The sequence below is a fragment of the Chrysemys picta genome, chromosome 3 (assembly GCF_011386835.1).
Source record: "Chrysemys picta bellii isolate R12L10 chromosome 3, ASM1138683v2, whole genome shotgun sequence".
Lineage (NCBI taxonomy): Eukaryota > Metazoa > Chordata > Testudines > Emydidae > Chrysemys > Chrysemys picta.
Window position 1 is genome coordinate 19,153,165 of NC_088793.1, and position 25,784 is coordinate 19,178,948.

At 45.8% G+C, this 25,784-nt stretch overlaps 1 protein-coding gene across 1 annotated transcript; it reads left to right on the plus strand.

Moving 5' to 3' along the window:
• Positions 1-18,329: 18,329 nt before the first annotated feature.
• Positions 18,330-20,898, plus strand: LOC135982171 (uncharacterized). The gene is made up of 2 exons (XM_065587564.1): positions 18,330-19,334; positions 20,329-20,898. The coding sequence occupies exons 1-2, from the start codon at positions 18,758-18,760 to the stop codon at positions 20,802-20,804; spliced, it is 1,053 nt and encodes a 350-aa protein (XP_065443636.1). The 5' UTR covers positions 18,330-18,757; the 3' UTR covers positions 20,805-20,898.
• The last annotated feature ends 4,886 nt before the right edge of the window (positions 20,899-25,784 follow it).

The window sequence follows — 25,784 nt, forward strand, 5'->3', positions numbered from 1 at the left end:
AAATATTTGCTTTTACTTGTCCCATCATAAGACCTGTCACTGAGCCATGTTAGTTATTTTCATTTCCAGGGAACAATGATTTAATTATTTCAATCATATTAATCATCTTCTGTTCATGCACTGGATTCACCAGACAGGAATAATCTGACTTTTGTTGATATATCTCTTTGTAAAACACATGACACCCAAACTATCAAACTGCCTGTAGTACACATTCTTTTTCACTGCCTCAGTAAAATTGACTGTGAAAATACCAGCGCTCTTTTCCCTCAGCAAGACTTCAATCATTGCTTTCCTGCTTGTAGTAAGTTACTGCATAGTAGGCTGCTAAATTGAGCTTTGTAAATCAAATCACTCATTTTAGGAAAAGCATAGGAGATTACACCTTTATTTTTATAATAAAAGACATATTGGGAAGGCTGTTGGAATTAACATTCATTAGGGCTGTCAATCGCAGTTAACTCGTGATTAACTCAAAACAATTAATTGTGATTAAAAAATTAATCAAGATTAATCACACTTATAACAATAGAATACCAAATGAAATGTATTAAATATTTTTGGATGTTTTTCTACATATTCAATATTGATTTTAATGACAACACAGACTACAAAGTGCACAGTGTTCACTTTATATTATTACTTTTGATTACAAATATATACACTGTAAAATGATAAACAAAAGAAATAGTATTTTTCAATTCACCTCATACAAGCACTGAAGTGCAATCTCTTTATCATGAAAGTGTAACTTACAAATGCAGATTTTTTTGTTACATAACTGCACTCAAAACCAAAACAATGTAAAACTTTAGAGCCTACAAGTCCACTCAGTCCTACTTCTTGTTCAGCCAATCGCTAAGACAAACAAGTTTTGCATTGATAGGAGATACTGCTGCCTGTTTCTTATTTACAATGTCACCTTAAAGTCAGAACAGATGTTCACATGGCACTTTTGTAGCTGGCGTTGCAAGGTATTTACATGCCAGATATGCTAAACATTTGTATGCCCCTTCATGCTTCGGTCCCATTCCAGAGGACATGCTTCCATGCTGATGATGCTCGTTTAAAAACAATGTGTCAATTAAATTTGTGACTGTACTCTTTGGGGGGAGAATTAAATGTCTCCTGCTCTGTTTTACCCACATTCTGCATATATTTCATGTTATAGCAATCTCGGATGATGACCCAGCACATGTTCGTTTTAAGAACACTTTCACAGCAGATTTGACAAAACGCAAAGAAGGTACCGATGTGAGATTTCTAAAAATAGCTACAGCAATCGACCCAAGGTTTAAGAATCTGAAGTGCCTTCCAAAATCTGAGAGGGACAAGGTGTGGAGCATGCTTTCAGAAGTCTTAAAAGAGCAACACTCTGCGGAAACTACAGAACCGAACCACCAAAAAAGAAAATCAATCATCTTCTGGTGGCATCTGACTCAGATGATGAAAATGAACATGCGTCGGTCCGCACTGCTTTGGATCATTATCGAGCAGAACCTGTCATCAGCATGGAAGCATGTCCTCTGGAATGGTGGTTGAAGCATGAAGGGACACATGAATCTTTAGCACATCTGGCATGTAAATATCTTGCAACACCAGCTACAACTGTGCCATGCGAACACCTGTTCTCACTTTCAGGTGACATTGTAAACAAGAAGCAGGCAGCATTATCTCCTGCAAATTGTAATCAACCTTGTTTGTCTGAGTGATTGGCTGACCAAGAAGTAGGACTAAGTGCACTTGTAGGCTCTAACGTTTTACATTGTGTTATTTTTGAGTGCATTTTTTTGTACATAATTCTACATTTGTAAAGTTCAACTTTCATGATAAAGAGATTACACTACAGTACTTGTATGAGATGAATTGAAAAATACAATTTTTATTTTACAGTGCAAATATTTGTAATAAAAATAAATATAAAGTGAGCACTGTACACTTTGTATTCTGTGTTGTAACTGAAATTAATATATTTGAAAATGTAGTAAACATCCAAATATATTTAAAATAAATGGTATTCTATTGTTCTTTAACAGTGCAATTAATCACAATTCGTTTTTTTAATCGTGTGATTAATCATGATAAATGTTTTTGATCACTTGACAGCCCTAATATTCATCCCCACAGTCATACAGTCAAATTACATAATTTAATTAAATATAAATAGAAAATACAAAAGGAAAGTATTCAATGTCTGTAGTGTTGTTTATATTATAACAGCCCTAGAGAGCCCCAGCACTGGACCTGGACCTGACTGTGCTATGCACTGTACAAACAGAACAAAAAGACAGCTCTGCCCCAAACATTCAATCCAAATAAATAATAATAATTAATGGAGATATATCTCCTAGAACTGGAAGGGAAAGGTCATTGAGTCCATCCCCCTGCCTTCACTAGCAGGACCAAGTACTGATTTTGCCCCAGATCCCTAAGTGGTCCCCTCAAGGATTGAACTCACAACCCTGGGTTTAGCAGGCCAATGCTCAAACCACTGAGCTATCCCTCCCACCCAAGTTAAGGCATGTGTTACAGGTGGGAAAAGTGAAGCAAGAATGTGAAAGTGGCTTGACCAAGATCATTGAAGATAGTTACCAGGTCCAAGACTTTCAAAAATTAGGCTCCTAAATCCAAATTTGGTCATCTAAATAAATGGCCTGATTTCCAGAGGTGTTGCACTCACCAGCTCTCCTTGGTTCCTAGTGGGATTTGTGCGTTCTCCGCATCTCTGAACATCAGGTGCATACATATGGATCTAGGAGCCTAAATATATGAATCCGGGTTTGAAAATTTTGACCCACTACTTTTGACTACTACAACACAGACAAGGCTAATGGCCCTGTTAAGCCTCTGAACGTGTCCAGTGGTGTGTGTGTGTGTGTGTGTGTGTGTATATATATATATATATATATATATATAGAGAGAGAGAGAGAGAGAGAGAGAGAGAGATATTTCAGAATCCTGAATAGACTTCGCATTTTAATAACTGCATAAACAGTTAGATTAGGCTTTGTTTTCCCTCCGACCTAGTGCTTACTGGACATTACAGACCGTGTGTATTAGCTGTAGGATCACAGCACCCAGACTACCTGGTTCCCAGTGACCTGTGCTCAGGTAACTGCACCCCATTTCTGTCAATAGACCTTTTAATAAACAAAAGTCTCTGTGTGGGATGTACAATGGCAATGTTGTTGTTCAGAGAATTTCAATATAAGTAATGTAATAGACAGCAAAGTAAGCACCAAGTAGGGCTGTTATGATCACTAGATGGTGCTGTTACACCATTTTACAAGTTCCTCCTCTTAGCGTGCAAGCAAGTTTTTAGTTTTAGAAGAAAAAGCTGTGTTGTTGGCTGTGATGTAGTTTATTTGGGGAGTTGTGGCAAGCTGCAAGGGCATTTACTCTCAGCATTAATCTCTCTGACTACAGTCAATTCTTGCTGCACAGTTGCTCCCTAAAACTGACATTGGTGTTGGTCTTAGATCCCTAGAAGAGGGGATTGCCCTGCACGCTGTTTGAAACCACTGCTGTTCCAGGACTGGTGTACATAGTATCAAATAAACAAGTGGTACTAAGAATCTACCCAACCACCACACATTGTGGATTTTCCCCCCAACAGGAAGCCGACCTGCAAGGTCCCTTCCTCTACCATCACTCAGCATTGGGGCAACAAATCTAATCATAACCTGGACTAACCAAACATAAGGACTCTTAAGACCTATGCATTTGGAAATCAATATGGCTTCATGCCAGGAAGTTTGACAATAGATGCTTTTTTTGCAGAGGCAGCTCATGATGGGAGTTACGCAAGGAAGATGATTAATTAGGGCAAAATTATTCGCTGACACCCCATTCCTGCTACACACAATGGTATTTACAACAGCAATTACAAGAGATGCAGTCTAAGTCAGCAAGAACTTTATCCATGAAGATGTACTTATGTAACTGGACATATTGATGCCTTAGGAACTGAGAGTCAGTAGAGATTAAGATGATAATTTTTTGTAACACAGAAGCTAAGGAAAAAGCCAACCTTACTGCGTCAAAGCCCGCAAGCCAACTGTCTAGTCAGCTCCACTGTGGACTCTTTCACCACAGTTACAGATTGCATTTAAAGGTCCTGTTACCTAATAGAAGATCTGTTTCTTTACTGCAGAAAGTGACTTTACAGAGGCAAATATTATATATTTACACAATATTATATATTTAGTATGTCCTAACAACATGTCATATAGACACTAGAGTGGGGTGGGCAAACTCTTTGGCCCGAGGGCTACATCTGGGTATGGAAATTGTATGGCGGGCCATGAATGCTCACGAAATTGGGGGTTGGGGTGCAGGAGGGAGTGAGGGCTCTGGCTGGGGGTGCGGCTTTGGGGTGGGGTCAGAAATGAGGAGTTCAGGGTGTGGGAGGGGGCTCTGGGCTGGGGCAGGGTGTTTGGGTGTAGGGAGGTGAGGGCTCTGGCTGGGGGTATAGGCTCTGGGGTAGGGCTGGAGATGAGGGGTTGAGGGTGCAGGAAGGTGTTCTGGGCTGGGACCAAGGGGTTTGGAGGGTGGGAGGAGGATCAGGGCTGGGGCAGGGGGTTGGGGTGTGGGAGGGGGTTGGGGTGCAGGCTCCGCACGGCTCCCAGAAGCAGTGGCATGTCCCCCCTCTGGTTCCTACGTGGAGGCACAGCCAGGTGGCTCAGCGTGCTGCCCAATCCGCAGGTGCTGCCCCTGCAGCTGCCATTGGCCGTAGTTCCAATGGGAGCTGTGGGAGCAGCGTGCGGAGCCCCCTGGCTGCCCCTACACACAGGAGCCGGAGGGGGGACATGCCACTGCTTCTGGGAGCCATGCGGAGCCACGGCATGCATGGAGCGGGGCAATCCCCCAGCTGGAGTGCCGGAGCAGGGCAAGCCCCACACCCAACTCCCTGGCGGGAACTCAAGGGCCAGATTAAAACAGTTGAAGGACCGGATGTGGCCCCCGGGCCATAGTTTGCCCACCCCTGCACTAGAGGCTTGATTCTGCTCTTGGTTACACCTATATACATCAGGATTAATGACTGAATGCAACAGAGTAATTCTGGTATAAAACCAGTGTAAGAGCAAGATGAGGGCCAAAGGTACTTTGTCATAGATTTTAAAGCCAAAAAGAATCATGGTGATCATCCAGTCTGACCTCCTGCATAACAAAAGCAATAGGACTTCCCTGACTGAATTCCTGTTTGAACTAGAGCATCTCTCTTAGAAAACTATCTAATCTTGATGCACACATTGTTAGTGATTGCGAATCCATCACAACCTTTGGTAGGTTGTTCCAGTAGCTAATTACTCTCTCTCGTGAAAAATTACACCTTATTTCCAGGCTGAATTTGGCTACCTTCAGCTTCCATCATTAGATCCCGTTATATACATTTATCTGCTTGATGAAGAATGCTCGCTTATAAAATTTCTGTTCCCAATGAAGGTACTTATAGACTGGAACCAAGTCACCCCATAAAGCTTTCTCTCAATGGATAAACTCAACCAGCTCAAGCACAATAAAGCTTATTTTCCAGTTCTTCAATCATTCTGATGACTCTACTCTGAACTCTCTCCAATTTATCAAATTGTGAGCAGCAGAATTCGAGACAGTATTCTAGTTGTGGTCTCACCAGTCCCCAATACAGAGATAAAATAACCTCTCTACTCCAACTCTATATTCCCCCATTTATACATCCAAGGATCATATTCGCTCTCTTGGCCATAGCGTCACACTGGAAGCTCATGTTTAGTTGACTATCCACTGTGACCCAAAAGCTTTTTCAGAGTCATTGCTTCCCAGAATAGAGTGCCACATCTTGTAAGTATGGCCTACATTCGTTATTCCTAGATAGCTGATCTTATATATTTGATTGTATTGAAATGCATATTGTTAGTTTGCACCAAAGCCTACCAAGCTATTCAGAACACTCTGTGCCAGTGACCTATCCTCTTCTTTATTACCATTCCCCCAATCTTTGTCATCTGTAAACTTGACTAGTTTTCTTCTGGGTTATTGATAATAATAGTGTAGGGCCAAGAACCAATCCCCGCAGGACCCCACTAGAAATACACCTGCTCGATGAGGCTCCATTTACAATTACATTTTGAGACCTGTCAGATTTTAATCCATTTAATGTGTGCCAGGTTGCTTTTCTATTGTTTCTTAATCCAAGTGCTGTGCGGTACCAAGTCAAAAACCTTACAGAAGTTAAAGGTAATAGTGTTGTAATATATTTAATCAACAAAACTTGTAATCTCATCAAAACAATATCAGGTTAGTTTGACAGGCTCTGTTTTCCATAAAGCCCTTTTGATTGGCAGTAATACAACTCTCTCAGTTCTTTAATCACGTCCCATTCAGCTGCTCCATTATTTCACTGGAATTGATGTCAGACAGATAGGCTTACCATAGCCAGGGTGGCCTCATTTCCTTTTTTTAAACATTGGCACATCCTGGCACATAAAGGTGTGCAAAGAAATTTGCGTCAGGGTAACTAAACTGATGTTAGGTTTCAGAGTAGCAGCCGTGTTAGTCTGTATCCGCAAAAAGAACAGGAGGACTTGTGACACCTTAGAGACTAACAAATTTATTAGAGCATAAGCTTTCGTGGACAACAGCCCACTTCTTCGGGTTGTGATGCCAGTGCACATTTTTGTAATGCAGACAAAGCCCTGCTGAAATGCTATGAAACAAAAGACCTGAGAAGTGGGGTTTGCCCAGAGACAGCTGCTTTTAAATTTGGCTAATGATTGAAAAAAATGCTACAGGAAAAAAAATGTAGGGGACACTTCATGGATTTTAAAGTCAGAAGGGATCATTAGATCGATTAGTCTGAAGTCCCCTATAACACAGGCCATAGAATTTCACCAGGTTACCCCTGCAATTAAGCCCAATAACGTATGTTTCACTGAAGCATATCTTTCAGAATGGCATCTAGTCTTCAGGGGGAGACATCAAGCCACTTCCCTTGGTAGTTTGTTCCAATGGTTAATCACCCTCATTAAAAAAAAATGTACCTTATTTCTAATTTGACTTTGTCTGGCTTTGATTTCCAGCCATTGCCTCTTGTTCTACCTTTCTCTGCTATGATGAGGCACGTAACAGTATGAATGATAAACCAATTCTGAGTCTGGAAGAAAGAGTTGATTGCAAGCTGGTACTAAGGATCCCCAAAAGGATGGGAATGTTCTTTCTAGCCAATCTTAAATCAATAAAAGTCCATTTGTGCGAACAATTAAGTGATCTAATTAATGGCTGGACCTTGAAAAAGGAGTACCTTAGTACAGATTTTTGTGCGTGTTTTATATTTGTTGCAAGGACTGTCATCTTGTACCTTCAATTTTTGTACCTCTTCTAGCACAACGGGGTCCTGGGCTAGGGTGCATAGACATTACAATAATACAGATAATTAATAACAATTGATAATAAGGCTATGAGTAACAGTGATTTCTAAAGCAAACTGAAGAACACCTGGCTTTTGGAGTCAGTGTTGCTAGATAAACAAAATACTGATTTTGATTTATCTGCTGTAAAAAAAGAATTATTTTTTCCAAAGCAAATTATTCCTGTTTTGAAAGAGGCCGACTGTAGCATGTGGCTGCAATAATTAGTGATGGGTGAATTGGTTTGGTTAAAATAAGAACAGATCTGCACCTTTGCCCAAACCTTGAACTGTCCTCAAGATTTAAGATTTCCTTAAAGTTGTGCCTGGTTTTAGCTACAACAGGAACCAGAGGGCTGCCAGGGACACTGTCCAGTCAAATTTGGTTTGAAATTTAGGTTATGTGAAAATAGACTTTCATCAAACTTTAAACCTATAGCAAAGTTTCTGTTTGTAAAATCCCAATGGAAGCACTTTTGTATAAAAAAACAAGCATTTCCCTGCAGCCCAACAGGTTTCCACAGCATTGTGCTACTGTTTGAGAACCTGAAAGTGAAAACAGAATAGGAACAGAAGGGAAACTTGAGGTCTTGATGATTATTATCATCAATCATCATCAATTATCTGTCTGCATTAACATTGAAAAGTAAATTAGTTTAATAAACTAAGTCATTAGCAACAATCTTTGGATCCATTGGCTTTGGCTATGTGATGTGAAATAAGACATTTGCCTTGCATTTTAATATTATTTTTAACCTGACAGTGTCCCTTGAAATAACGCAAGGCCAGTCACATGATAATACTGGCCTGTAGCGGGAGATTTTATGAAAGGGTCTGATCTTACAAGGTTTCCAGTCTAATTCACAATTCAAAGAGGTCATGAGATGTTTTAAACAAAGTAAGCATTGCAAACTTTTGGGTATTTATCTGAAATGAACCTTGAGAAAGTCATCCCTCGTATGGAAGTTAGTAGTTCTCATTCCCAAGACCAAGCTCTGCCAAAACCTGGGTCATTCTTTCAACATGCCAATGGTCCTAATTTGGATGGCGTTGTTCAGCACTTTTACCATCCCCATTTTTGTCCCAGCTAAGTTAGATAGAAGGGAGGGGAGGAACATTGCTGTAACTCTCATAACTACTACTTTGTTTCTTTTTCTTAATTTTATTTTTCAGAAGTTTTAATGTATCCATGTAGATGTATTCAATACAATGACACAGAAAACCCAGCAGAAGCATGGATTTAACAATAACACAGTATGAAATATAAGATCGATAATACACTAACAATGCCCCCTCCCCTGCCATAAAAAAGAGAGACATCAGAAGCCCATTCTACCTGCAGTCAGTTTGCAATGCTCTCATGAAAGACAGTGTCTTCATGATTGGAGCTTTTGCTCTATACATGGTTAGTGTTTCCAGAGGGCAGTGTGGGTTAGGTCAGTTAGCCAGTCAAAGAATACAGGGAGAGTAGCGATGCCTGTAGTGACTCAAGCCCCAGCCCCCCCAGTCCCGCTCGGGTCCCTCAGGGGAACGAACAGGGCTGGGCTGCTGATGCCTCCGCCCCAGGGCTGCCGCGGGATTGCACCAGCTGGGCAGCCAGCCCAGATGCGACTGGCCAGAGGCTGGGCGCAGCGTGCGCGCTTCTGGGTCCCCGCAACAGGCCGGACTCGGCGGGTTTGGGCCCGGGCGCCAGAGCCGCAGCCGCCGAGCGCCATGGCCGCTTCCTCCCCTCGCGGCAGTGGGAGCTGCAGCAGTGGCTGCTCCCGAGTCTCACTGCCCGGGGGGGAGAACAGCCGCCGTCTGACCCCGCGGGCCACCCCTCCGCTCTCCCTCCAGGTACCGCCCGACTGAGTCCTGCCTGCGCGCGGGGCCAGGCCGGACTCTCACTCATCCCAGCCCCGCGCTTCCCCTGCGTCTTCGGGGCTTCCCTCCAGCACTTGTGGAGGGAGGAGAAATGGCATGCTTGGGGAAGAGGCGGGGATTTGGGGAGGGACCCAATGGGGGAAGGAGAGGGGGGGCGCGAGCCCTTCCGGGCTCTGGAGCCTTTGCTTGTTTGTCCAGTGTCACGACCTAACATTGGTCGGGATGCGGGACAACCAAGCAAATATCGGGACAGTCCTGATAAAATTGGGATGTCTGGTCACCCTGGATGCAACTGTGGGAAGGGGCTTCAATCTCATGAGTGATCAGGAGGTGGCACCATCCTAGGGGTGAGTGGTATGCCCTGTCACCTTCCCCCCCAGAGTTCGAGAAGCATAGAGAGCATCAGTTCCTTCTTGTTATTACATCCTGGGTGCTATCCAGACCAGTGAGGGGCAGTGTGGCCCCTGCCCTGCAAACTTGGGTGTCTCATAACATTTGCTGCTGTAGCTCCCAACTGGGCTGCTCACAAACAACCTTCTAGCATGCAAGCCACACCCTGAGTGTCTGTGTGTAGCTTCAGCCTGCCAGCCACACATCAGTCACACTCTGGCTTCCACCAGCCTGGGTTACCATTTTCAGGGTGACCTCAACACACCCGCAGTCCTGGATTTTGCCCTGAAACATGTGTTTTACACCTTCTAGCCCTCTGTAGGGCAGTCCAGACATATTAGATCCAGTGCCCCTCTAAGGGGATCGATGTACACCAGTTTATTACCTGAAATGAAGTTACCCACATAGTCCACAACACTGGATTAGTTTTGATTAAAGAATAAAACAAATTTATTTAACTACAAGGAGATAGGTTTTAAGTGAGTAGAAGTATAAGGCATTAAAGTCAGAAATGGTTACAAGAGAAAAAGATAAAACTCTTCCTAGTACTAAAACTTAACAAACTAGACTTGGTTCAAGGTGAAGTCCCTCACCGAATGTCCCCAGTAACGTTGCTGATCAAATTCTCAGGCTAGGATATGCTCCAAAAGTCCAAAGGCCATTTGTTTTGTCATCTTAGATCAGGGGTTCTCAAACTGGGGGCCATGACCCCTCAAGGGGTAATGAGATTATGTGGGGGGTCACGAGCTATATTCCTCAACCCCCAAATCCTGCTTCACCTCCAGCATTTATATTAGTATGAAATACAAAAAAGTGTTTTTAATTTATAAGGGGCGGGGGGTTGCTGTGTGAAAGGGGTCACCAGTACAAAACTTTGAGAACCACTGTCTTAGATGAAGGAGAGAGAGATGGATAGGGAGATGTAACTTGGGGTGTTTTGCCCCTTACTTTTATAGTTCAGCCACCCTTTGAAATGCATTTTACTGTGGGTTATCCCTAGATAAAGTTCTTTCCTGATGTGAGGATGGAGACAAGACAACTCATGGTGAAAGAATCATAGAATGTCAGGGTTGGGAGGGACCTTAGGAGGTCATCTAGTCCAACCCCCTGCTCAAAGCAGGACCAATCCCCAGACAGATTTTTGCCCCAGATCCCTAAATGGCCCTCTCAAGGATTGAGCTCACAACCCTGGGTTTAAGCAGGCCAATGCTCAAACCACTGAGCTATCTCTCCCCACAGCTTTCATGCTGTTGCTTGCTAAGATGCAGATCTGTTTTTGTTCCTGCCGCACTTCCTTGCCAAAGAAGTGACTTGTCAAAGACACTTGACAGGTGATTGCCCATCAACTTTGACGACACCTGGCTAGAGGTGTCAGCTTGTCCTTTGTTTTTGAGAAATCGGTTTACCCACTCCCCCAGACTTGTGTGATTTCAACTTATGTTTATAACTTTACAGATAATGTTGCTACATACATCACATCATGATATTATTGACCAGTGAGTTATTAGCTTTCAAATGATACCTCACAATGCATATTTTATACAAAGATTATTACCATAGTGTGTAAGGTGTGAATACAGGGGCATATTCACTGATAGGGTTTTATTTTCTTCCCACAGGCTTTCATCTAAAAAACTGAGCTGATGGGAGGAGTCTGTTGCATGACTCATCTTCATGGGGAGGAGGCAGAATAACAACAAAAGTCTTTTGTCTACTGATGGTCTGGTATCAATGGACCTTCACACTAATTAATTAATGTCTTTCTTCTGGCTGATGATTTACATAGCCACAAAGGCTCACCGTACAACTGCTCAAATATTACCTTACAATATGGGATAGAGATATTCTGAGTGAGATTAATGCAGGCAGCAATTTGCAAGCATTCAATAAAATCTACACACTAAACACATTCTTATAATTCCAATACCTATTTTAACAATACTAACACTCAGGTGAGCCAGATAGATTCCAATTATGTATCCAAGTGGATAGGGAACTTGACTGGCACTTGGGAGACCTGGGTTCTATTCTACTAATCTGCTTTTTGTGGGGAGGGATAGCTCAGTGGTTTGAGCATTGGCCTGCTAAACCCAGGGTTGTGAATTCAATCCTTGAGGGGGCCACTTAGAGATCTGGGGCAAAATCAGTACTTGGTCCTGTTAGTGAAAGCAGGGGGCTGGACTCGATGACCTTTCAAGGTCCCTTCCAGTTCTAGGATCTCTCCATTTGTCATTGTTCAACTGATACCTGGCGACCTTGGCATGAGCTGGCACTTGGCCTGCCAGTGTTACAAGGGGGATAGCATAGTCCAATTTTCATAAAATGACACTTTGGGTCACTGTAAGTGCAGCAATCTATTTCCTGGCATTCCTCACCCATAGGATGACCATACGTCCCGATTTTATTGGGACAGTCCCGATATTCAGGGCTTTGTTTTATATAGGCGCCTATTACCCTCTACCCCCGTCCCAATGTTTCGCACTTGCTATCTGGTTACCCTACTCACGCAGGATAGATCTTCTAGAATGCTGAAAACGAAGAGGCTTGACGTAGGGGAAACCTCTACCCCAGTCACCTTAGAGCACTATGTACTTCCTTCCAAAATAGGGATATATTTTGACATTCAAAGCCTATATGAGAGAGGTTTGCATTAGAGCTGTCACATCTTCAACATTTACTATGTGGGGCTAGTCAAGCTTTATGCAATTGCTCAGGAGTCCAATAATATCGATGTATAATTTTGTTTTGAAAGAAATGCAAAAACAGAGACCGGGGTGTTCTGCATATATTGTGCCAGATATTTTCCTATCTCTTTTAGGAAATGGAGATGTTATAGCTCATTCTGCAATTGTTCCTTTATGGTATAGTCAGTAGGATAAATCAAGGAGTTCAGTCATTTGTATGTGTTAGCCACAAAATATTTGTGGCTATTTTTGGCTAGCCAAAATATTTGTGGCTAGCATACATTTTACAGTGCTTTTCAAGCGGAGTATTATTTGAGGCTTGCTAACAATTCGCTGGCTCCGGTTGGTGAGATTAAAGATGGTAATGGACTTGATTTTCTGAAGAACACTCCAAGAGGAAATAAATATTGTAATTTTCCTTAAAGGTGCAGGCAATCACTTAAAAAATGGAAGTGCAGAGAGACAGCTGACAAGGTTAACTAATTTGTTTTCAATCTTGAACTGCACTGGGGTTTGGGAAGAATTGGTGAGACAGAATTATCTTATTCAAAATCTTGATTGAAAAGCCAGGTGACATAAATACAAATCAAGTAATACCCACACTCCCCCACTTGGCCATGATTTCTTAAGTATCTTGTAGGATATCTGTGGCGTCTTTGTATTCCATAAAAATATTGTACAATTCTAGTAATTCCTGTGAAAGTTGACGCAGGAAATTTAAGTGGAATTAAGTTAAACATACATTATTCTTGGTCCTACATTCATTTTAATAGCTTCTACTTTTTCCAGTAAAGATACCAGCAGTGAACACTATTTCTCCATGTCTTTTGTCATTTCTCTGAGTATGACATCTTTAAGACTAAAGGTGCCACAGGACCCTCTGTTGCTTTTTACAGATTCAGACTAACACGGCTACCCCTCTTACATGTTGCAGATACTATCTTTGATGAATCAGAGCATATCCTGATGCCTATGTAGGATATCTCTTTTGCATGAATGAAAGGAGAATGATTATGTTTTAGATGGATTTGATCTATGAGAAATATCCGTCACTAGAGACTTGTTCCAGTTTATCTGAAATCCCGATCTCACCGTTGTTGTTTACCGCATATAGTAGCAGTGGAATTGAAGAGGAGGGGTTTTTGAGAGAGAGCAGAATACCATCTCTGTGTAGACTAATCTTGTACTCTTTATCCTGGATGGTAATTCCTTCAGTGGAGGCAGTCTGTCTGATATATGCTGCTAGCAGTTCCCTGGCTCTATCAATTGATAGAAACTTGAAAGGGCATTCCTGATATAGTAATCGATTTAACTGAAGAGTGGAGGAACTAACACCATTTGTCAGACCAGGGGCAAGGGGTGATTTGTAAATAATATCAATCCAAGGCTCAAATCCTAATTTTTTCAGGATTGCTTGCAGGTAGAACCATTCCACTTGAAGAAAGGCCTTTTCAGCATCTAATGATAGGATAGCAACTGGAGCATCAGTTATTTGTGCCCGGTAGACTAAGTGGAACATCTGAGTATTGTCCACCTCTAATCTGCCACGAATAAAGCACCATTGGTCTGCATGAATGATGGATGGAGCAATGTTGTTTAAGTATGAAGTGAAAATCTTTGTCAGAATTATAATCAGTGTTCAGAGATGGGGCAGTAATCACCACAATGAAGAGTGTTCTTGTCTTTCCTCATGTCCAATGACATTATTTCTTTTGTAAATATTCCATTGTAAATTTCTGACTGAACTGGCACTAATTGGTTGATAAATGTCTTCTAAAATACTGTTGAAAAGCCATCACCCCCAAGTGTTTTGCCAGAACCGAGTGAGCCAATTGCATACTTAACTTCTAGTAGAGAGAGATCTTGCTCCATATAATAAGTTTGAGGGAACAACAATGTAGTTAGGGGCAGTGCATCCATGAATTGGTCAAATAGATTGGAATTACACTCACCAAGAGATGTGTGAAGGGATTAAGTCTTTAAATTGTTTATTTTATCAGGTTCTAGTACAGAAAGAAGATTGCCCTGCAGCAAAGATGATAGTGTCATTGGAGGAAGCCAATTTAATCTTCTTTATTAGGAGTTTGCCCACTGTATCCCTCAATTCTTAATGCCTCTGGTTAACTCTGTTAAGCATGAACTCAGTTTGGGTGGACATACATTCATTGTATTTGCATTCTGAGCAGCAGCTCATTATTCTGAGTCATTTTTGTTTTCAAATTTAGCAATCTTCTCTGCCATAGAATTAAGTACTTTCTTCTGTTCTTTTCAGATGCAAATTTTATGCATTCTCCCTTTGAAGTGGCCTTCAGCTCTTCTTATAAAGTTGTCATAGAGGAGACAGTAATTGTACTTTCCCTCCGGAATCTGGTAATGGATGTTTGTCATCTGAAGAAATTTAGGATCGCTAAGTAGATGTGTGTTTAACTTCCATCTTGAGGATCTTGTAGCACTATAAGCAGTATCTATGTGAAGAGAAAGTGGAGTATGATCAGCTCACATATTACTGGCTTCAGCCTCCAGACATGTAGGAGCTAGGATGACCAGATGTCCAGTTTTTGACAGGAAGACCCGGTCGAAAAGGGATCCTGGCAGTTCTAGTCAGCATTGCCGACCGGGCCGTTAAAAGTCTGGTCAATGGTGCTGTGGAGCTAAAGCAGGTTAGTCTCTACCTGTCCTGGCACTGTGCTGCACCCCGGAAGTGGCCAGCAGGTCCGGTTCCTAGGCGGAGGGGCCACGGGGCTTTGTGCGCTGCCCCTGCCCTGAGCACCAGGTCCACAATCCCATTGGCCGGGAACCGCAGCCAATGGGAGCTGAGGGGCTTTGCTTGCAGGCTAGAGCAGCACAGTGCAGAGCCACCTGCCATGCCTCCGCCTAGGAGCCAAACCTGCTGGCCACTTCTGGAGTGCCAGGACAGGTAGGAAGCCTGCCTTAGCCTCCCCGCTGTGCTGCTGACCGGAAGCTGCCCCAGGGAAGCCGCTGCCTCAACCCTGCGCCCCAGCCCTGAGCCCCCACAAAACCAGAGCTCCCTTCTGCAACCCAAGCCCCTCATCCCTGGCCCCCACCCCAGACCCTGCACCCCCAGATGGAGCCCTCACCCATCCTATGCCCCAGCCCAGAGCCCCCGCCCACACCCTGAACCCCTCTGCCCCCCACAGCATGGAGCCTATCCTGCACTCCAAACCCTTCATTCCCAGTCCCACCCCAGAGCCCGCACCCTCAGACAGAGCTCTCACCCCCTCCCATACCTCAACCCCCCTGCCCCAGCCCAGAGCCCCCTCCCACACCCTGAACCCCTCTGCCCCACCCCCCAGCCTGGAGCCCCATCCTGCATCACAAATTCCTGGCCCCACCCCAGAGACTGCACCCCCAGATGGCTTCCTCACCCCCTTGCACCCCAACCTCAACCTGTAGCCTCCTCCCTTACCCTGAACCCCTCATCCCCAGACCCATCCCAGAGACTGCACCCCCAGCTGGAGCCCTCACCCCCCCCCCCCACACCCCAACCCCTGCCCCAGCCCAATGAAAGTGAGTGAAGGTGGGGGAGAGCGAGCCACCGAGGGAGGGGGAATGTAGTGAGCGGTGGGCAGGAGTCATGGCCTCGGGGAAGGGGTGGGGCTAGGGTGTTCGGTTTTGTGGGATTAGAAAGTTAGCAACCCTAGTAGGAGCTAGCCCCTTATATTTTATTAAAAATCTAATTTGGAATAGGAGTCAAGAATCATGGAGAAATATGTGCAGTCACGCTTTGTAGGATGCTCCAGTATCCAAATATGCACTAGTGCATATTCTTCCATAGGGATAATAGATTATTTGTGAAGGCCTGAGATTTTTGCCTAGAAAACTGAGATTTGTCTATGGTATCATACATGACAGCATTCCAAACTGCTCCTAGTACCACTGGGACAACAACTCTGTTGGAAATGTCAGTTATTTCTGCAATAAAGGGTGCATTACCTCTACTGGGATTATACGCACGCCCCAGAATTAATTTTGGCATTGAAAATGCCTTTAATTATCATATATCTGCCCTCTGGAGCAGACCATGACCGAATACATTGATAAATTAGGCTCTTGTGGACTAGCTACTCCCCTGTTCCTGGAGTTGGAAGAGGAGTGATATGTAGGTCCCACCCTTAGTTCTTTAATTCTGTCTGCATCTTCATTCCCTAAGTGTCTCCTGAAGGAAAGCTGTGTGACATCCATTTGATTTTAAGTGCCTCAAAGTTTTGATTCTCTTGGAGGCATACATTCCAGGAACAAAACTTAATAGTTCATGAGAAATCAGTGATTGTTTATCCGCTAATTGATGCCCAATAGATTGACAGCCTTTGAGTGCCTTACCATGCAACACAACACAAAGCAAAACACCACAACGCACACAGATGCAACACAACGCACACACATGCACGTGCACACACGCAAACCCCTGTACAACACCCACCTTACCTTTAAAATCCCAGACTTCCAATACGGGCCTGTTCAGTTCCCAGATGGCATGTATCTGCACCCAGCCTTCCTCCCCCCCACGCACAATAAGAATGAATTAGGAATCTGCAAGAAATATACTTATATTTACCAAAATACTTACATGTGCCAATGTATATAAATGAATGAAACCTATTGCTTCATAGATCACAATGCATAGATAATAGTATATAAATGCTAATATGCACATGGCATATAAACATTTATACTAATGGACTAATGAAAAAGGTAAACATGAAGTGACATAAATGATGTGTGCAAATAAATATGAATATATTACCATACAAATATGCTAAATATATAAACATTAATTATGGGTAGAAATGTAAAAATAAATATACAAGAGCCCATATAAAGTGATAAGGTAGTCACAAATAAGACACAAGTCACTAGTTGTGAATTAGCATCATGTATATATTATAAACAGACTAATAAATGTAAGTAGAAATAAGGAGATAAGAGTAATGCATTTATTATAAATATATAAATATGCTTATGTTGTCTTATCAATATATTGAAAGTATTGATTATCAAGCTATACAAAATATCTTGTCTAACAGTACTAACTATACCTTAACTATATACTATTAATTATATCAAACATGTTAAATATATGTACATGAGTTACTTGGTTTTCTCAATCATAGTTCCTCCTCTTCAGGATTTATTTTCTTTTCCTATATGAGGAGATCATGCTGTTACCCTTAGTGAGATCTGGTCTCAATTCCTGTAGTGCTTGCCAAGCATCAGATGGGGTAGTGAGGTATTTCATAGAATCTGTCAGCTTCATTATCGAGATTGCAGGATATTTGAGGCTATATTTAATATCTGATCCCCTGAGAGCTCATTTGATACCATTAAATGCTGCTCTCTAGTCTAGTTGAAAAGAACATTTAAATACTTGAGTTCCTTTTTTGCCTAGCAGCAGACATCAGCTTAACTTTGTTATGAAATTTTAGCAATTTGTAGATGAGTCCGGGGTTATTGTTTTTCTTTCTCCTTCTGGCCCCTCCCACTCAATGATCCTTTCAATCTCCAGAGGAGGCAAACCAGGATCCACTCCCAGTATGTCAGTGTGTATGTTCTGGAGACAGCTAAACAGATTTTGTCCTTCCAGCCCTTCAGGGACACCCAGTAACCACTAATTATTACAGCCTGATCTGTTAAGATCTTGTTTCTCCTCAAGACTGGTTAGTCTTTGCTTTAAGGGAGCATTCTTAAGGCAAGGTGGTGAAGTACTGGAATGGGTTACCTAGGGAGGTGGTGGAATCTCCATCCTTAGAGGTTTTTAAGGACTAGCTTGACAAAGCCTTGGCTGGGATGATTTAGTTGGTGTTGATCCTGCTTTGAGCAGGGGATTGGACAAGATGACTTCCTAAGCAGGGCCGGCTCCAGGCACCAGCTGATCAAGCTGGTGCTTGGGGCAGCAGATTGTTCGAGGCGGCATTCTGCCCAATCCCAGGGTGGCATGGCCGCTTTTTTTTTTCTGCCACTCTGGCCACCCTGTAGGACGGGAGCGCACTGCAGCAAGATAAAAGATCAAATTTGGTACTAAGGCCTGGTCTACACTAGGCGTTTATGTCGAAGTTAGCGCCGTTAAATCGAATTAACCCTGCACCCGTCCACACTGCGATGCTATTTAGTTCGACATAGAGGTCTCTTTAATTCGACTTCTGTACTCCTCCCCGACGAGGGGAGTAGCGCTAAATTCGACATGGCCATGTCGAATTAGGCTAGGTGTGGATGGAAATCGACGCTAATAGCTCCGGGAGCTATCCCACAGTGCACCACTCTGTTGACGCTCTGGACAGCAGTGCGAGCTCGGATGCTCTGACCAGCCACACAGGAAAAGCCCCGGGAAAATTTGAATTTGAATTCCTTTTCCTGTCTGGCCAGTTTGAATCTCATTTCCTGTCTGGACATCGTGGCGAGCACAGCAGCACTGGCAACGATGCAGAGCTCTCCAGCAGTGATGGCCATGCAGTCTGTGAATAGAAAGAGAGCCCCAGCATGGACTGATCGTGAAGTCTTGGATCTCATCGCTGTGTGGGGCGATGAGTCCGTGCTTTCCGAGCTGCGATCCAAAAGAAGGAATGCAAAGATCTACGAGAAGATCTCTAAAGACATGGCAGAGAGAGGATACAGCCGGGATGCAACGCAGTGCCGCGTGAAAATCAAGGAGCTGAGACAAGGCTACCAGAAGACCAAAGAGGCAAACGGACGCTCCGGATCCCATCCCCAGACATCCCGTTTCTACGAGGCACTGCATTCCATCCTCGGTGCTGCCGCCACCACTACCCCACCAGTGACCGTGGACTCTGAGGATGGGATACTGTCCACGGCCGGTTCCTCAGACATGTTAGGGGACGGGGAAGATGAGGAAGGAGATGAGGAGGGCGAGGCAGTTGGCAGCTCTCACAACGCTGATTTCCCCGACAGCCAGGATCTCTTCATCACCCTTACAGAGATCCCCTACGAAGCGTCCCCAGCCATTACCCCGGACACAGAATCTGGTGAAGGATCAGCCAGTAAGTGTTGTAAACATCTAAACATTTATTTTTAACAAAACAGGAATATTAACAATTAAAAGAATGGGTTGTTCATGATTAGTGTGCCCTAGGCGCTTAACGGTTTAGTAAGGGGCAGTGCAAGTTTTGAAAAGAAATCTAGCAATGTCCGGTTTTCAGTGATTGTCCTGCACAAGCCGCTCTACTGTGTATTCCCTGCTACTGCAGCTACAGTAAAATGCGGTCTATATGTGCGGGGATAGAGCAGTAATCCTCCTGGGACATCTCGATGAAGCTCTCCTGGAGGTAACTTGAAAGCCGTTGCATGAGGTTCTTGGGGAGAGCGGCCTTATTGGGTCCTCCGAAGTACGACACGTTGCCGCGCCACGAGATTATCAGGTACTCGGGGATCATTGCTCTGCACAGCAGGGCGGCATACGGCCCTGGTCTTTGGAGGCTTTCCCGGAGCATTCTCTCTTTGTCGCTCTCGGAGATCCTCATCAGGGTGATGTCGGCCATGGTGACCTGCTTTTAATTAGGTAGGGGAATGTTAGTGTTGGGACTGCTTTCCCGTTCCTTTACAGAACTGTAACCGCTGGTTTGCAGCCACGCGGTGGAGGCGGGAGAGGGGCAGCCGAAAGGGATCGTTCCCGGGGACAGCCGCGAGGGGGTGGGACAGGGGCAGAGTTCCCGCTTGCCGGATTGCTGGCAGCAGGGACTGACATTGATTTAAATGTGAAATGAGGCCAGTGGTAATATAAAAGTTTTAAACTGCCACAAGTGTACGGCTTACCATGTCTGCCTGCAACAGAAATTCCGTTGTGCTGCCTCGCTTCTCAAATGTGCTGTTCAAGACCCCAGGCACAGAATGCGAAGGCCGAGAATTCGACCTTGTGCTGAGTGCGCATGTGAAAGGTGCTGTGCATGGTCTTGTTCACAGAGAAAGACTATGTTCTTTGTTCACAACTACATTTATCTTTCAGAGGAATTCACTCCCTTTTTCCCATTTCCACAGCCCCGTCTGCGACTGTCTCACAACCTAGCCTGGAATCACACTCCCAGAGGCTAGCGCGGATTAGGCGTAGGAAGAAGAGGACACGGGAGGACATGTTCTCTGAGCTTATGGCCTCTTCCCAAGCCCAGGCAGCACAGCAGACCCAGTGGCGGGAGAACTTGACCCGAATGCACCAAGCCAACATGGATCGGGAGGAGAGGTGGCGGCAGGAAGACCAGCAGGCGACTCTAACGCTGCTTGGACTACTGAGGGAGCAAACGGACACACTCCGGCGCCTTGTGGATGTTCTGCAGGAACGGAGGCAGGAGGACAGAGCCCCGCTGCAGTCCATCTCTAACCGCCCTCCCCCGCCACCAAGTCCCATACCCACCTCACCCAAAGTGCAAAGAAGGAGAGGCGGCAGAGTCCCTGCTAACTCTCACTCCACCCCTGCAGAGAGCTCTAGTAGCAGAAGGCTCTCATTTCCCAAAATTTGAAAAGTTCTTTCCTTACCGCCTGACACAAGCCCACGTCCAAGTTTCACCTCCCAATGCCATGTGTAGTTGATAATAAAAAATTCGTTTCTGTTAACTACTGTTTCAATCATGTTCTTTTGGAGGAGGAGGGGAAAGGGGGTTGGAAATTGGACAGGACAGTCTCCTTTGGCAGGGTACATAGTCGGGGGCAGGCACAGCAGCAGGGCACATACACAGTGCAGAGATGCAGTGACTAGTTGCCCCGGTTAGTCTGGGAGGTTGTTTTGATGTAATGTTGGGGGGGGTGGGTTGCTCTGTGACTTTGTGGCGGGGGAGGGCAGTTACAGATCTTAAGCGCCGGTCCTTAGACAGGATCACAGAGCCACACAGCATGGGATCTGTAACCGTCCTCCCCCTGCCACAAAGTCAAATAGACCTCCCATACACACAGTCCCGATCAGGAGGGGTGACAGGCTCCGTTGAAACAAGCATCCCACCGCAGCGGAGCCTGTCAATCCTTGAGTTTAGAAGCTGCATTCGCATCACAACACTAGACCCGCCCCGCACCACAGTCTGCGTCCCAGTTTTAAAAAATTCCCGCTAAAACAGTATTAAAGAAAACGGTGTGCTTTAACAAAGTAGAACTATTTTTATTTCGACACGTGTGTTGGAGGGGGGGTGAAGGGGGTATGTAACTGGATAGGATAGTCAACGTTACCTGGGTAAAGAAACGGGGGCAGGTTTAGCTTCTCAGTACACAAACTATAAAATCACAGGTTACCCTGCTCACTCAGGAACTTTGCTTTCAAAGCCTCCCGGATGCACAGCGCTTCCCGCTGGTCTCTTCTAATCGCCCGGCTGTCTGGCTGTGAGTAATCACCAGCCAGGCTATTTTCCTCAACCTCCCACCCCGCCATAAAGGTCTCCCCCTTGCTCTCACAGAGATTGTGGAGCACACAGCAAGCTGCTATAACAATGGGGATATTGGTTTCGCTGAGATCACAGCGAGTCAGTAAGCTTCTCCATCTCCCCTTGAGACGGCCAAAAGCACACTCCACCACCATTCTGCACTTGCTCAGCCGGTAGTTGAAGAGTTCTTTTTCAGTGTCCAGGGCGCCAGTATAGGGCTTCATGAGCCAGGGCATTAGCGGGTAGGCTGGGTCCCCGAGGATGACTATAGGCATCTCCACATCCCCAACAGTTATTTTGTGGTCCGGGAAGTAAATACCTTGTTGCAGCCGTCTAAACAGACCAGAGTTCCTGAAAACACGAGCGTCATGAACCTTGCCCGGCCATCCCACGTAGATGTTGGTAAAACGTCCCCTATGGTCCACCAGTGCTTGCAGCACCATGGAAAAGTATCCCTTTCGGTTAATGTACTGGGTGGCCTGGTGGTCCGGTGCCAGGATAGGGATGTGAGTTCCATCTATGGCCCCACCGCAGTTTGGGAATCCCATCGCTGCGAAGCCATCTATGATCGCCTCCACGTTTCCCAGGGTCACTACCTTTGGCAGCAGTACATCAACGATTGCCTTCGCTACTTGCATCACAACAACCCCCACGGTAGATTTGCCCACCCCAAACTGGTTCGCGACTGACCGGTAGCTGTCTGGCGTTGCAAGCTTCCACAGGGCTATGGCCACTCGCTTCTGTACACTCAGTGCAGCTCGCAACCGGGTGTCACTGCGCTTCAGGGCAGGGGACAGCAACTCACAAAGTTCCAGGAAAGTTCCCTTCCGCATGCGAAAGTTTCGCAGCCACTGGGATTCATCCCAGACCTGCAGCACTATGCGGTCCCACCACTCAGTGCTTGTCTCCCGTGCCCAGAATCGCCGTTCCACGGCATCAACATGACCCATTGCCACTGTGATGTCCTCGGCGCTGGGTCGCCTGCTTTCTGACAGGTCTGTGCTACTCTCAGACTTCAGGACATCACCGCGGTGCCGTAGCCTCCTTGCCTGACTTTTCTGCATCTGCCTCAGGGAAACCTTTATGATAAGCTGCGAGACGTTGAGAGCGGCCACAACTGCAGCGATGGTCGCAGCGGGCTCCATGCTCGGAGTACAGTGGCGTCCGCGCTGTCAATGACTGGAAAAGCGCGCGAACTGTTTTCCCGCCGGCGCTTTCAGGGAGGGAGGGCGGGAGTGATGGACGGATGACGACAGTTTCCCAAAAGCACCCTCGACTCATTTTGTTACCCAGAAGGCATTGCCGGCTACACCCAGAATTCCAATGGGCAGAGGGGACTGCGGGAACTGTGGGATAGCTGACCACAGTGCACCGCTTCGAATGTCGACGCTATCACCGTTAGTGTGGACGCACAAAGTCGAATTACTGTCCTTAGTGTGGACACACACGTTCGACTTTGCAATATCGATTACAAAAATTCGATGCAAGTAAAATCGAACTACTCTCGTAGTGTAGACAAGGCCTTAGAAAGCCCTTCATAGCTGCAAAGTCCTGTGTGAGATTCTGCTGGGTTTCCTCAGTCTTGCCTTTCTTTGCAGACTCAGACTTGGGTAATTTGGCATTTCTGTTTTTCCTAGCAGGATTCATTACAACACAACAAAAAAGGGTCCCCCTCATCTAGTTAGTAAATTTCTGACAGAAAGGTATGGTTTAGTTACCTGGAAGCCCTTAATTCATGAGGATTAGTGGGTGGAGGTTGAGGAGACCAGGAGTCAGACAGCCATATTCTTTACAGGTCTTGTGATACGCCGTTCCCCCAAAATTAGCTCCTGATGAGTTAGTGGTCTCAGATCATTTCTTTGTGGGTACTGTCAACATCATACAAAAAAGAATTATATTTAATACTGATTTTACTCACTTGCAAGTCATCTCAACAGAGAACAGATATGGCCTCTGAATGGGCTTGGAGCGTGAATTGCTCTCAGTTCTATAAATGGTCCCTCCAGCAAGAGGAGTATTTGTAAACTAATATTTTCACTTCTCTGTGCTGTACTTGTTCTCTGGATATTAATCTTTAGCGGGCAGAATTGCTAGTCCAGCACTTTTCAGAAACATTAGACAGCAAACCCAGTCAATTATGAGTTTCCTCTACCACCACACTTCAATTTGGCTTTCTGAGGCATTGCATTTGACACTTGATGTCTCTGTCCTATTAATCCATTTTGTAAGGTCTACACTGAGTCTTTAATTATATACAATTACAAGTTACATTAGACTTTCTTATGCTAAACTTACCTATGATTTCATATTTGTTACCTTACTTTAGATGCAATAATGCTTAGATTATGAGACCATCTTAAAAAACACCCAACATAAGAAAGCTGGGCATATAAGTTACAATATCACAAAACAACAAACAAAATATCCAAAATCAGACTGTTTTGTGAGGTATGTCTAGGTGATTAAATTCATATTGTAAGCTCTAGGAAATCAATGGGACTTACGTATTTTTTTATTTAATGAGAGGTCACAGTCTTAGGAGAACAGCATTCTCTGTGAAACCCATGAATAAAAAAATTCTTTAGGAAATAATCTTTTGTCTTTGCATTACTCTATAAATTTTTCATGGCTGTTTCCTGCATTCTGCAATCAAGTTTTATACATTGGCACAGTGTAGTAGGGTCACGCCGGGGCTCTACCCTCCGAGACGGAGGGGTGCCACACCGGCTCACTATAGCGCAGGCAATCAAAGCTCAGGTCCCTTTACGCGGGGGCTGAGCGGCCGGCAGTTCAGGGAGCTCAGGCCCTTAGGCAGGGGGTGAACGCTAATCGGCAGTTTAAGCAGGCCCAGGCCCTGGATCAGGGCGGGGCACACACAGTCACAGCTCAGGCCCTCTGGTGCAGGGGCTGAGCAGACAAGCAGTTAAGTAGGGTTACCATACGTCCGTTTTTTCCCGGACATGTCCGGCTTTTTGGCAAACCCCCGTCCGGGGGGAATTGCCAAAAAGCCGAACATGTCCGGGAAAATGCCGGCCGGGCACTTCCCCTCCCGCGGCGGCTCTGCTCCTCCCCTGACTCTTCGGCTCTGTTTAAGAGCCGAGCGCTACAGGCTTTGGGCAGCCCCCATGCCTTCGGACCCTGCGCCGCCGGAGCCCGGGAGGGGAAGTGCCCGGCTGGGGGCGCAGGGTCCGGAGGCAAGGGGGCTGCCCGAAGCCCAAGCGCTACCGGCTTCATGGTTTGCTGGGCAGCCTCCAGACCCTGCGCCCCCGGCTGGGCGCTTCCCCTCCTGGGCTCCAGCTGTGCTGGGGAAGCGCCGGCTGGGGGCGCAGGGTCTGGGGGCTGCCCGGCAAACCGTGAAGCCGGTAGTGCTTGGGCAGCCCTTTCCGCGTGGCTGGGAGTGGGAGGGAGGAGGGGGCGGAGTTAGGGCGGGGTTGGGAAATGGGTGGGGCCAGGACCCCGTGGAGGGTCCTCTTTTTTTATTTGTTAAGTATGGTAACCCTAAGTTAAGGGGCCAGGCCCTGGGTCAGGGGGCCACAAACAGTCACAGCTCAGGCCCTTGGATGCAGGGGCTGAGCAAACAAGCAGTTAAGGGGCCCAGGCCCTGGGGCAGGGCGGGGCACAAACAGTCACAGCTCAGGGGCCCAGGGTCCTACACCTGAGCGTTGGGTGAGGGGGAAGCCTGCCACCCGTGTGGGGTGGCAGGGCGGAACACAGGCCCACCCACTCCACTGCGTCCCAGCCTGGGGCCCTAGCAACGGTTACTGCCGCTGCCGGTCAGTGGGGTATCCTGACTGAAACACACTGACATCGGCTCACAGGTCTCTGCAGCCTGACTGGGGTCGGCTACCCCCGGGCTACTTCCTTGTTTCCCCTCGGGGCTTACCTCGGTGGCGATGCCGGGTTCGGGCCAGTCCAGCAGCATCGGCTCCTCGGGTGCGGGGCTTGGGGGCCAGCTTGGCTCCTCCTCGGGGTAGCTGGTCCAGGACAGGCTTGGCCAGTCCTCCTCGGGGTAGCTGGCATGGGGCAGGGTTGGCCAGTCCTCCTCGGGGTAGCGGGTCCGGGGCAGGCTGGGCCAGTCCTCCTCCGGGTACC

Bases quoted from the DNA above. Each gene is read 5' to 3' on its own strand.
- LOC135982171 (XM_065587564.1), top strand. From the start codon at position 18,758: ATGCAGAGCTCTCCAGCAGTGATGGCCATGCAGTCTGTGAATAGAAAG. The intron at 19,335-20,328 runs GTAAGTGTTGTA...CCATTTCCACAG, and splicing joins ATCTGGTGAAGGATCAGCCA to CCCCGTCTGCGACTGTCTCA.